General features: G+C 34.2%; 1 protein-coding gene across 1 annotated transcript; it reads right to left on the bottom strand.

Moving 5' to 3' along the window:
* Positions 1-2,049: 2,049 nt before the first annotated feature.
* Positions 2,050-14,486, bottom strand: LOC138306149 (uncharacterized). Its single transcript, XM_069246534.1, has 10 exons — positions 13,943-14,486; positions 12,166-12,188; positions 11,483-11,503; positions 11,176-11,196; positions 10,243-10,437; positions 9,543-9,621; positions 9,286-9,420; positions 7,760-7,819; positions 4,926-5,024; positions 2,050-2,202 (listed from the first exon to the last, which is right to left on the bottom strand). Exons 1-10 carry the CDS (start codon positions 14,022-14,024, stop codon positions 2,132-2,134), a joined length of 786 nt encoding a protein of 261 aa, XP_069102635.1. The 5' UTR covers positions 14,025-14,486; the 3' UTR covers positions 2,050-2,131.
* Between the last annotated feature and the right edge of the window lie 376 nt (positions 14,487-14,862).

Genomic DNA, 14,862 nt, shown 5'->3' with positions numbered 1-14,862 from the left:
ATACATGTACGTGTAAAACTTAGTGTATATTGAAGTGTTTTATTGGTTCGTATTGGACATATGTTGGGATACAGCTGACAACACATTCATCTATTACTTCAATGAAATATTGTCAGGTGAGTGCAGTGTTTATTTTCAATTTGACATTGTTATTTGCAATATCGGGGCATGTGTATCTGAGACAAGATATGCTTAGAATGATACACGTGTGTCAAGTGTCCCGTGCTTTATATAGGGGGTTGGCCAGTGAAGGTTACTAAGCAGAGCAAAAAGAAAAATGGCTGCCACTTCCTTAGATACCACACTGTCATAACTAGGGGATGTCTCAGAAACAATTTTTGCAAAAAAAAATATTTCGTTAATATATTTTTTTTAAATTTCAACTGCATGTTTTTAACTTGCATTGTCAGCTTTAAGGCCCAAGGACCTCTTGTTGATTTGGAAATCATTTTCGTTTGACATTACATGTTTGCATAAACACTTTTTGATCGTTTATTTTCTTATAAATAGCTTATTTTGTTGTTTGGCGATATAAATAATTTAGAGAAGGCGTTAAGATTATACCTACCGCCCCTTTTGGCCATCTGTTGAGCACTGGCCCCTGTGAGGTAGCATCTGGGTTCTGTCCCCTGGTCGAGACACACCAAAACCTATGAAAGTGATAGTTTTTGCTCCTGCCTAGCGTTCAACTTTCAGTGAGTATGAAGGCTGGTTCGCCCGTTGTCAGTATAATGTGACCGGGTGGAGTGTACTCTTCCAGGTGACAGAACCGTACTCAACAGAAAGCCAAAAGTGAGACGGTGTCAAGGGAGACGTTAGGAGAATTCAGTTATGAAGTAAAGACAAGATAAGATCCTAAATTTAGTCGCCTTTTACGATTGCAAATGGGATAGCAGTGTACAATTTTAGCACAATAATCTGATTATCTAAGTTACAGATCCTTATTCGTTTGGATCCTTGCACGTAACAGTAGGGTTACGTTTTAGTGGGAAATGAAGTGATCGGAGTTTACTAGTTTCATCGAGGCGTGGTAACTCGTCTCGAATTTTTAAATTTTGGCTCGCAACAAACACATCTATGAAACATCAAATCTCATATGACATGGAAACTCATATTTTATATATAATAGATATAAATTATCACATTCACTAATAGTAATGAAACAAGAAAGAATACTTTTTGTATTTGTTGTTTTAAAATGTGGATTTTTTGTTTGTTTTCTCATTAAATGCCACGTCTCCTTATATTTTGTGTCACGGTGTTACTTAATACCATTTTTCTTTGGAGTTTGTTTGTGTCCTTCGATTATGACTGACGATTTTCATGATGGGCGTGTCTACAAACTAGTCAAATGGCTTTTTCCAATCTAATTGAAATACAGATCCTTATAACCACTCCGTTCAATAGAGGATCTGACAACATCCATCAGGTTCGGATGACCTTTATACCACAAGTACTACATACCGCAGTCTCCCAAAACACGCACCTCGCATTTCACACACGCTACACACTGCATACATGGGAGGCCGTCCTTACATGACCCTGGCTGTTAATAGGACGTTAAAATAATCAAACAAACAAACAAACAGATCAAATACATTTTCTACACCATTCTATAGCATTGAAAACGATTTTTCGTCCCAGTATACATACAATTTGCTTGATTTGTGTTGATGCAAAGTTGTTTTGCTCTACTGTATACTGTGTCTGTCCTGTGTTATTTCAGTAGTCGGATGACATATTGGCTTGTAATTTAAATATTTTATCCAGCCAACAAGATTTTGTGAATTGCAATACTTAGAATGCAGAGGTTTGAATTTTACAAATCAATACAAATAAATCTAAAACAACTATACAATATTCAGATGGATATTTAACAAATTAAATTCACATCCTTTTGATTAAATATTTCAAAATTTCATGAAAACTGCTTTAAGTTATATGTGCCATAACTGGGCAACGAATTCGATCATTCCAATAGACAGACTGACATATGTGATGCTTTATAAGCATTAGTTACAACACCTAAAAGATAAATATGAGCAAACATCATATCAAAATGTTTTTAATGAAAAGAAATATTAGTAACATAATAAAGATATTGAATACAATTAAGAAATTGAACACGCTATTAGTCCCGATAATGCCGAGGAATACGTTCAGCCAGTCGTCTTAGGAGATCTCGGGCTCTGGCTTTATCTTCTGAAACAGACAATAGAATAAATTCTTATTTATTTTATTCTTCAATGCCTTTATATACATGTATTTGATTTTGTCATACTTCGATTCATTATTATTTTACAAACAAAAACACGTCTACAGTGGATGTCTTGGTCGAGGTCTTCGGCGGCATGTCGCAGTGATAATATGAATCATGCACTTGTTTATTTTATGTTCTATTTCATGTTGCTAGAAGACATAATTTAGATATTAAAAGGGCGTACTTTAAACTATAGAAGAATATGATAAAATAATTGTCAAGCATAAACTCAAAGAAATGAACTCAGAGATTCGAATTTCTCTGTGTCCATTTTAAAGGCTCGGAGTGCCACGTATGCGAATCCTATGATTTCGCGCCATTTGTTGACGTGATGTGACGTCATGATTCCTTGTGATGGATATTTTGACTGCATTCCATAGCTTTAAATTTTCAATCTTTCACGTTCAAAGTGTCAGTATGCAATTTGCAGGATTCAAAATAGTTAAAAACTGTCAAATTTTTGGTTCGTATTATTATCATTTTTTCAAAAAAAGATAAAAAAAAAAATAAAAAAAATGTTTAATTACTCCTGTTATGCATTTGCACGAGTTAAATATATATTTACTGGGGAGAGCAGTACCGGAGCAACGCACAACCGGAACAGGTTAAACCGAAAGTACGAAAAAAAATTTAGTCATCCATGCATGGAGATCATTGATCTTAATATGTACTTTTGCTTATGTGCATGTTACCGGAACAGAGCTTATAACACTAATATAATTTTAAGCAAAGCCTATCTGAGAGCACAGCATTTAATCCATTCTTTCGTTTGTTGATTTTTTAAACTATGTTACTAAATAAAAATATGCCAGGTAAATAAAGGATTTCCAACGGCGAAAGAGTAATCTCCCCTGGCACATTTTATCGATGTTGACATGTGTTTTGTTCTTATTGTATGCGCTGACTAACTGTACTACTAGAAACCATTTTTAGAATTATTAATTATTTGAATCATAGCTCTGCTGAATTACTGGTATTTAGTTCATAACATGACAAACAATATTAACACAGGATATTTCTACTTTCCCTTTCTGCAAAAATACGTGATTGCGGCTACAAAATATATGTCAAAGTCATTCTCCGTTGCGAGGCGGAAAATTCTGAAGCAACTGCTCACATGAAACGACTTTTAAGTTAGATTCAGGACAAAATGTAATTGTTAGATTCAGGTAAGAATAAATTGGATAGGTTATCTTTCACTTGTGTTTTCATTTTTTAATTTTCCAAGTATAACTTGTTTGTTATCACGCGAGGGAGTGATTTTGTAATCACGCGAGAGTGTGACTTTGGATAATGTCTTGCGCAATGATAGATCTTGTTTTGACTTCCGGTTTCCGGTTTACAAGAAAGTTTTCCAACTCTACACATATTGGATGATTTACATAGAATAACGTTACCGAGATACCTCTATCACAAGAGTTCGCTGCGCTCCCTATTAAAGGACCACTACCTTTTGGAAACGGCTTTGGATTTATTTTTAAAATAGAATGCAAAACGAGATTGATAATTTTGTAGAGTTGCAAAAGTTATCAGCTTATCATGAATAATACACTTATCATCACCTTCCTTCTGAACAATTTAATTAAAATAAATTAATTGATTATTTTCATGACGCGAGTCGTCTTATGTTTCCCGCCGTTGCCCTAATTACCGCGCGTTAGTTGTTTATCACAGCGCCAGTTGGCAAAACAGCGATATGAATATTCAATGTTATCATATATTACGCAGGCCATCAATATACATATATTTTATTTTTAAGAAACTTTTTTTTCTGAATGGCAATGGGCCTTTAAAGGGACAAAAGTTCCACTTGTTTCCAAGACACTCTGCCACAGTCTCACAAAACATGCAGACATTCATATTCTGCAACACAATGCACATATAAGAGACTATCCTTAAATACCCTGCGTGTTGTAAGGACGCTATCTTTTAAACCAAACCAATAATTCAAAATATATTATATAAATATATGGGATTTCGCTTAATTTGATAATTCAATATCAGCACAATTACATTTTATTTTTATCAATAGAAGTACTTTTAATGGGCATTATTTCTTCTCGACAACGAAGAACACATTATGAAATTCTACAGAACATTTACATTATATATGATGATGTCAGATTTGAACCGATTTCTAATATTCAATCTGATTGAAATACAGGTCCTGATTATCACTACGTCTGATATGACGGTGTAGTTACAATCTGATTAAAATTCAGATCGTTATACTCACTCCGTTATATAAAGGATCTGACAATATCCCATAGGGGGTCACGTCCAGATGACCTTTATACCACGTGGTCTTCATATACAGATAAGATACATTTTTACACCTTGTCACATCGATATTTTGTCCCAGTATACTTATACAATAAGCTTTATTGTGCTCTTTGGGCAAGATGACTACGTAAACCAAAATAACTCTGACAATTTTTACAAATATTTCGTCCCTGAAATTCACTGTCAAAATTTTGCAAGTAGCAATTTGATTGGCTATTTTCAAAGGTCACCTGGACATGACCCCTAATGGGATTTTCTCAGATCCTCTTATCAAACGTAGTGATAATAAGGATCTGTATTTTAATCAGATTGGTGTAGTAATAACGTCCTGTATTTTAATCAGATTGATAAATTACCACCCCATCATCATTACTTCAATTACCTTGTCGTTCTAAATCTTGCATGATCTCGTCCAATGTTAGGCCGTTTTCAAGTGCAATCTCCACATCATCTAACAGCTTATCTTCTACAAGACGGAGTGCTGGAAACAAAGGAATTGTATAAATAGATATACCGCACTTCATGCACGCGACACACTGTCCTTACATTAAATTGACTGTTAACAGGACGTTAATTAATCATAAAATAAATAATAATAAATAGATATATGAATCAGATAAAATTGATCGTATGGCACACCATAAAATGTTTTATAAAACGAAAAATTAAGCAATATAAAAAAATGTTTATAAGAAATAGTAAAGGTTTAATTTAAGTTGTGTTTAAAAACAGAAGGTTCATTGTAATAACACGACAAACTTACTTGGCGATATGACATTTATAATTAGTACATGTAGTTGTAAAATCGTAGAATTTTAAGTTCAAGAGGACAAAGGAGTAGAAGATAGGATACACCCTGTTGTATTTCACTGACGTTGTTTTTCAAGCAGGTAGGACGTTTGGAAAGTATTTTTGCAACAATATGATGGATATGTGTTTTTTCTCCTTCCTTTAGAAGTTTCTTCTCTTTAATAGAAATTGCTTTCAATATTCACAACTTTAACTGAAACTTTTACATTCTCCATATTGCGACTCTTAAATTCTCAAAATGCCCACGTATTGTCCCGTAAGTTTAATGTTAATACAACACGCAGTATCGAATATAGCGGTATTGTAATATAAATATAAACTTGATTTATTTTACATCGATTGCGAAACAAGTGATGCAGCTCATACAAATCACTTGGCTCGATGGCCCGGATGAAAGCGCTTGAGGGGTCTTAGAGTGGGAGGAAACCGGGGTACCCGGGGAAAACCAACGTGATCGGGTAGGTGACCCCTGACCTTGTCACGTCCGTGCCGGGATCGAACCCAAGCCGGTTAGGTGAAAGGCGAGTGGCTTAACCACTACATCACCTGACCACCCATTGTAATGCTAATACAAAACAACGTAAACTTTTACCTTTGGCCCATTGAGAAATCTGGCTGAAAACGATCGTCCAAACACAATAATCGTAATACATTTATCTAGAAGTCAATAGCACTAGTCAAAGATAACAGCATTTACTTCATTAACAATGCTTCACCGCCGACAGAACACCCAACAATACTCATCATTTAAACAATAATTGGTGTTTAATTGTGCACACTAAAATATCATATAAAATATTTTGCTTTTGATAGATGCGCAATTAATACTTTATTCCATATAGGACATAGAGACATCGATTATTTCGGGACAGGATTAATAAGTTTTTATATTAAAATTGGAAGCTCGAACTTTTCAATAGTGATAATTGTGTAAGTTACTTTTGTATAACCGGGGTAATAAATGTTTAACATCTTATATTATTACAATCATTGAAAAGTTTGAGCTTCTTATTTTATTTCAAAATAAATTTATTACAAATGATTAATAGCATCCCGGAACAAAATCATGGCACTATGCGTATATGGAATGAGGTACAACAAACAAAAATATTTTATATGTATTATTGTATTAATTAGTCTTATACACGATTAATTTAAATTATTGTCCAATTGATAAATATTTTTATGCTTTGTCGCAGGTGGTCCATCTTTAAATGGACCATTTTGAAATAAATATTTACCCTCCCCACGGAACATTCCAAATCTTCCCTCTTTCGGTTGGCGGTATCCTTCATCTACATCTAATAGAAATAACAAAACAAAAGTTTGCATATGACAATATCAAATAATCCAGATAAGGTAACTAAATGTATTATCAAGAAATTAAAATTGTTTGCAAAAAACTGCAATTACGTTAACATATATAATTGCCAATTGAACAAAACTGCAATACATAATTTGATAACACCGCATACATGTGCATGGGAGTAAATCCTTATAAGTTATTGAATTGTATAAAATATCGTTTAAACCAAAACTGTGTTGTCTATATTTTTTGCTTATTTTGTCATAGAAAAAGTATTTAAAGTGTTTTATATATTTGTCTTCGCCATGTTTTGAATTTTTGAAGTTCCATAGTCAATTTGATTAAAATACATATCCTTATAACCACTCCGTTATCAATTGACTTAGCAAGGTGTAGAAAATGCATTTGATCTGATGTACACGTACAAAGGTCATCCCAACATAACCTCTTATGGAATGTTGTCAGATCCTCTATTGAACGGAGAGGTTATAAGGATCTGTATTTTAATCAGATTGTATTATAGTCTTACTCCATTTGGTAGGGAATCCGACCACATTCAGATTTAGTATGACGTTCTAATGAGCGTTATACTTTCTGTAATTTTAAGTTGAAATCTATTATTTTTTGTCTACTGATTAATCTGATTAAAACACCCCATTGAGAAATCTGGCTGAAAACGATCGTCCAAACACAATAATCGTAATACATTTATCTAGAAGTCAATAGCACTAGTCAAAGATAACAGCATTTACTTCATTAACAATGCTTCACCGCCGACAGAACACCAACAATACTCATCATTTAAACAATAATTGGTGTTTAATTATGCATATATTATTGTTCTTAAACTAACAATAAAATATTTTGCTTTTGATAGATGCGCAATTAATACTTTATTCCATATAGGACATAGAGACATCGATTATTTCGGGACAGGATTAATAAGTTTTTATATTAAAATTGGAAGCTCGAACTTTTAATTTTGTATTAATTAGTCTTATACACGATTAATTATCAATTATTGTCCAATTGATAAATATTTTTATGCTTTGTCGCAGGTGGTCCATCTTTAAATGGACCATTTTGAAATAAATATTTACCCTCCCCACGGAACATTCCAAATCTTCCCTCTTTCGGTTGGCGGTATCCTTCATCTACATCTAATAGAAATAACAAAACAAAAGTTTGCATATGACAATATCAAATAATCCAGATAAGGTAACTAAATGTATAATCAAGAAATTAAAATTGTTTGCAAAAAACTGCAATAACGTTAACATATATAATTGCCAATTGAACAAAACTGCAATACATAATTTGATAACACCGCATACATGTGCATGGGAGTACATCCTTATAAGTTATTGAATTGTATAAAATATCGTTTAAACCAAAACTGTGTTGTCTATATTTTTTGCTTATTTTGTCATAGAAAAAGTATTTAAAGTGTTTTATATATTTGTCTTCGCCATGTTTTGAATTTTTGAAGTTCCAAAGTCAATTTGATTAAAAACAATATCCTTATAACCACTCCGTTATCAATTGACTTAGCAAGGTGTAGAAAATGCATTTGATCTGATGTACACGTACAAAGGTCATCCCAACATGACCTCTTATGGAATGTTGTCAGATCCTCTATTGAACGGAGAGGTTATAAGGATCTGTATTTTAATCAGATTGTATTATAGTCTTACTCCATTTGGTAGGGAACCCGACCACATTCAGATTTAGTATGACGTTCTAATGAGCGTTATACTTTCTGTAATTTTAAGTTGAAATCTATTATTTTTTGTCTACTGATTAATCTGATTAAAACACATATCCTTTATTATCACTACGTTTGATAAGAGGATCTGACAACATCCCATTAGGGGTCAGGTCCAGATAACCTATGAAAATGGCAAATCAAATTGCTGCCGCAATTATCTTGAAAGGGGTCAAAATAGTTTCGAAAAGACTGTCAGATATATTTTCATGTATATAGTTATCTCGCCAAAAGAACACAACATAGCTAAATTTATCTTAGGACGAAATGACGTTTTTCTTTGATGTAGAAAGGTGTAGAAAATCCATTTGATCGAAAGTACACGTAATATAAAGGTCATCCAAACATGACCCCTTATGGGATGTTGTCAGATCCTCTATTTATAAGGATCCGTATTCTAATCAGATTGTCTATGAACAAAATTGAGAATACGGATTTGTATTTTTGTGCCAAGAAACAACTTGTCTTTGGCAGTCGTCTTCAGTTTGATGGCACTATAAAAAAGGCAACCGTTCCTCTATTATAAAAGGTCACATCATAAACATACTGCAGACTCCCAAACCACGCATGCAATCCATTCATCCAAAGAACTGCATAAATGAGAGGCCTTCATCAAGTAACCAAATGAGACGTTGAATCTATCAATCAATCAACGTTTCATTATGGCTCAACGTCCTATTTACAGCACCAATATGTTGTAGTGTGTGAATGTCTGTATGTTGTGGAGGGATATGGTACATTCATATTTTGTCTCCTTCCTATAGCGGAACTTGTCCCTTTTTATAGTGCTATCTCACTGGAGCATAGGAAGTAATTACAGGTACTAACATGTAGAATAACGTTACACATAATACAACAAACCTGTATTGGATCTATCAGTATCGCCATCCGTGAGAAGTTTCGCTAATTTGATGATTTCAGAATCTTGTGTGGAATGTTCTGGTTTCTCATCGGACGGGTCTGGTAAAGGCTCGTCCCGAAACGTCCCCATGTCAACTAAACAATGGAAAATATTAACATTGTTTTTTCATCGTATTAATTATGAAAGTTTATATTATTTCTGATTTTAATTTCTCGAAACTGTATTTTCCAATATTTATGTGACCATAAGCACGTACCATTACGAGAGTCTGTTGTGCGTTGCAGATTTTGATGTAACCGTTGATTTTTCAGTGTCTGGAGAGCCAATTCTAGTGCCTGGAAAGATAACATTATATAATTATCAAAATGTGTAAGAGCTATAAGATATGTTGACGTTCAGTTTATCTAATTCATATTAGGTTAGCAGGTTCCACATTTTATCCTTCTTAGTACAGACCGATTATTCTATAAAAGCGGTAGCTGCTGCTCCTTCTTAGCACTCAGCTTACAGGGAGTGGGACGACTGGTTCGCCCGTTGTCAGTATAATGTGACCGGGTTGAGTGCGATGATTGGTGTCTTTGGGAGCATGCTTCAGTGATATAGTACTGTAACGAGGGCAGCAGTTTCACTATACAAGAAGACACAACACCAAAATGTCAGTCCCTCAGAACTCGCACCACACACTTTATACACACAACAAACCGCATACATGGGAGGCACCCATCTACGCAACACATTTCACGCGAGTGACACCACTGTTTAAGTTTTCTGTTAAAGGGATATCAAGGCTAATGTAAATATTAGTTTCGAGAAGTCATAAGTCATGCTAACTGATAATCACAGTCTCAAATCAAGTATAAGCAACTGTCATGCGCAATTTATCTCAACATAGGAAGGACATCAGCTATACCAAACGTAAGTGTTCAATAGAATGATGATAAATAAAACACTTTTACCTCCAATGTTTCCCCCTGTAGACCAGCCAGTCCTGCTGTCATCGTTGAGTCCCCTGACAATTTCAAATCTTTTTGGGATCTTGTGTCGGCTTCCCTTGACATTTGAGATTCCGACGCCATTTTGGATTCCTTAGATTTAGGTTCGGCTGTTCTATCCGCATGTTTGTTTTCAGAGGTTTTTGTGATATCTGTTAACTAAAGATCAAAATTAATACAATACAATGTTCATAGTAACATATTACTGAAAGGCAATGTATACGTAAGTTTTAATTGGACTCATTCACGTACCACGTGATACCTGATGACGTTTGTGCGGGACTATTGTTTATAATGATGATGGAATGACGTTATCGCGGAATAACGTCATTTCAGAGGGAAGATTACAAAGAATGACGTTCCATTACCACTGGAGACACTAGTTCCGCACAAACGTTATCGGGTATCACGTGGTACGGGAATTAGTCCCATTCTGTGTCAAGGAAAACATTGCATTAAGACCTAAAATGTTTCCTCGAGTCCTAGCACACTATAATTTGATTCACTCAATTAATTTTAATTAATAGTGATGTGTCCTTGATTACATTTCATTCCCTAATTTCAGAAATAATCAACATCAGATTTTAAGGCATGCTTTTTAAAAATAATTTAATTCAATTCGAACCAAGATTAGTTGACCACAGTTAAAATCGTGTAAAGTCCCATTTGCTGTAAAATATATTTGAAATATTTCGATTTATTGCTGGTAAATCAAGCATAATGAATCCGATGTCAAAATCGCCATAACAGGACTTCACCAATATGAAGGTTTTGTAGTTTGATGAGCCTGCGATTGTATAAAGTAAACCCTCGATAATCCGGACATCCTCGATGTTAGCCAAGCCCGTCCGGATTATTAATATTTCGGATTGTCCAATTATATGTGGTTCTACTTACCAATGACTGAAGCTTTGACAGCTGAAAAGATAGAAAATTGCTTTCATTTAAAACTCCTATCCAATTCATTTGGTTTTAATTTGAAACTGTCTTATTTCGCTATATAGACATCAGTTCACGACTACCATTACAGCGGAAACATTTACAACGAGTCAAACATATGTCATAATTTGATCACAGGTGAAACACATAACGATTAATATTTTTCTCTCGAATAGAGTAACATTGAAAATATAAAGCTATAAAAAAAATATATATATATAATTTTGATTGAAAATTAACAAAAATATGCCATCTAAAACCTTACCTTTTCTTCGAAGTTCTGAATCTGAAATATTGAAGTGATTTTGTTTTAATTATAAATCTGATGTGAAACTGTTAGTCATGAAATTAGAATTTAAATAGTGATTACCGTGAGTACCAAAATTGAGGAATATATTATATACAAATAGCAAAAGGAAATATGAGATGAACGTAGCTGTAAAATGGTTGTGAATTATATCGAATCAACAAATCCATTAAACTTCTCTATAAACCTAGAGAGCTCAGTGTATTGACATGGGAGGAATTGTAGCAAGGACATATTCCATCGAGAAATCGAGAAAAAATAGACTAATATGAACAAGAGCTGCAATGTGACGAAGAGGCACAAAATACATATTTCGTCTTTGCATATAACAGAGTTGCCTTCCTTGCGGGTAGGTATCCATTGTGACGTCATTATTTTGTGAGCGGAATTCAGGTCGTTTCCTCCGAAAAGTATGGCGTTACACTCGCAAACTTATTACGCCACAATCAATACCCATCCACAAGGGATCTTACTCTGTAATATGCAAAGACGGAATACAACACCCTTCCAAAACATATACATTCATGCACGCAGTATATTGCTTGCAAAGAAGGAAATCACTAAATCAGCTCAGCTGTTAACTTTAGGTTAAGCTTAATTAGCCTAAAGTGCCAATCATTTTATGAGAGTTAACAACTCACCTTGTTTGATGAAGAATGTCCTTCTGAAACAAAATAAAATCAAAATAATTGGATAGAATAACACAATGACAAACTCGATATATTTAACACACAAAACAGCACAATTGTCCGTGTGACATAGACAAATCTGTTATATTTGACACACACCACAGCACATGGACAAGCTCGTTAGCATTTAACGCACACAGCATAGAAACAAAGTCGTTATTAATAGCGATATTAAATACACATCAAAACACATTAACAAATCCATTATATAATATAATACACTCCACGCCATAATAAGTACTATCATGTTTTATCATATGTTTACTATTGTGTATTAATCATCTTGCATGTGCAATATAAACAAACTTCGCACAAGTTGATTTTAGCGCGAGTGATTTTATATCGTACCCCCTCGATAATGATACCACACCCCCTCTCAACTTTCGGATTTTACCTTTCTCACTCATGGGGTTATTTTTGTTTCTAGTTTATAAAGAATCAAATTCTATCGTTAAAAGACGTAAAATGATGCCAACTACGTCGGAACGATCATGAAGCCGCGACACTGACGTCATAATTAAGAAAGGAAAACAACTCCGCCCTTTCAACCCCAACCGCCAGCGATTTAATTCAATTCTTTAAAGTTATAATTGGTTATGCCAGGCACATATGGCCCTGGCTTTTAATAGGACGTTAATTAATCAAACAAACACAAGTTTTTGAAAGAAGTTAGGGTTTTTGCATTACTATTCATGACTGTCTCTACTTTGGTGTAGGTAATACGGTTTTCTAAAAATAATACATTTAATGAATATCATCCAATGAGATGTGACCTGTTAACATTTTATATAAATGTGATATATATTTACAATCTTATGATGTCATTTTAGTTTATTTCAGATAAAAACAAAAACACAGAGTTTATGAGATGAACATTTTGATACCCCCCACCTAAACATCCCTCAAGTCTTAATATCAGCCCCCGGACCTTGAACCCTCGAGATGATAAGGGATGTAATATCAGCATGGTCAAAATGGCCGAAGGCCCGAGTGCTGAAATCAGGATTCGAGGGATGATAAGGGATGTAATATGAACATAGTCAAAATGGCTGAAATCAAGACTCGAGGGTTGATAAGGGATGTAATATCAAAATGGTAATTAAACACATACCACAACACATGTACAAATCTGCACAGCGCATGCCTTAAGTAAAACATCGCTTCATTTGTTTAAAACTTCCTCTTTTTTTCATATGGAAAGATACTGTTATACTCATTGACACCATATCGCGGCATTTGGCATATTAGTTTACACAACTAAATCGGTAAATACCCCAGAAATCATAGTTTTCCCCTTTTTTCCAATATAGTAATTCACTGTAAATAATAATAACTCATGAAACAGATAAGTCTTTATATATATAATAGATTTATTCTTCATTACTCTGTCTCATATTTTACATCATTACGATTCAGTCCCAGTCAGCCCCCCCCCCCCTCCAAAAAAATAAACAAAAAACAAAATAAACAAAAAACAAAACAAACAAAAACCAGCACACACACATATCTAAACAAATATAATGTAAATATGTCTATAAAATGTCTATCTATTTTCTCTACTAAACACACTTAAATTTAAAATCTGAAACATTGATAAATAAGGTTGGTATAACGTGTTGTGATGTATTTACGTTACACAACAAAACCAGCAGTGTCGTGTTTTTACCAAAGCTTGTCTCATATTTCACACACTTGTGTATATCCACTATCTCTCTATGTGTACACTTACCCGTATCGACTGCCGGGGCTGCCACACCGAATCCCGCCAAACAGAACAACAGTAACACAAAACAGACGATCTGAGCATCCATATTGAATGTGTGCTATAAGAGTATTAGATACAATATTTTCAGCAAAGTTGAAAGTGATTGTTCCGTGATCTATCGATATAGAATCACATTTAGAACTCACACAACGGAGAAAACAATAACGCCTTGGTATTTCTACTAGTGTTATCACAAGGTGAAGTATTTCCTGTTAAGGTGTGTTTTGTTCGCCTTAAAACAAATTATAAAATACGTCCACGTGAGTCACGAAAAGCACAGGTAAATACTCCAAACGGTTATCACAGGTAGCTTGAAATAAATCTCAGGTAGACGATGCACAGGTATAAATACTTCAAGTACGAGACTGCGTCGGCGTTAAGAAGATTGTTTACATTATAGTAGGGGCAGGGTTCGTCATTAGGTGTGTCAACAAAAATACACTTATCGTCAAGTTCTGGGGGAATTAACGAAGGCACATATCGGATAGGTATCAAAGGTGAAAATCCATTCATAAATCCGGAACTCTACCCCTCTATTAGATACCTTAAATTTTACAATAATTTATGACGTCACTGTACTTCCGGTTAATCTGGAAATTTGAATTCTATGTGAGAAATGAGATAAGGAGTTAACAATGACGTGAGGGAGGCTTGTAGAATGTGTACCCCGTGATAACGGGGTATTTAATTCTCCGTTTACGACCACCGATGTGGATGTATTTATATCTCCTTGTATTTATTCGGTATTATAATACAAACATCCAGGCAGGTGTGATTTATATATGACAAAATGGACTAAGTGATCCGTTTTTCACGTAACACTTATTGCCGTGATATTCCAAACATTTTGAGAACGTTTCTTAAATTAAGTTAAATATTACACA

Source organism: Argopecten irradians, chromosome 13 (genome assembly GCF_041381155.1).
Source record: "Argopecten irradians isolate NY chromosome 13, Ai_NY, whole genome shotgun sequence".
NCBI lineage: Eukaryota > Metazoa > Mollusca > Bivalvia > Pectinida > Pectinidae > Argopecten > Argopecten irradians.
Note: the sequence above shows the minus strand (reverse complement) of the source record. Positions and strands in the feature narration are given on the sequence as shown.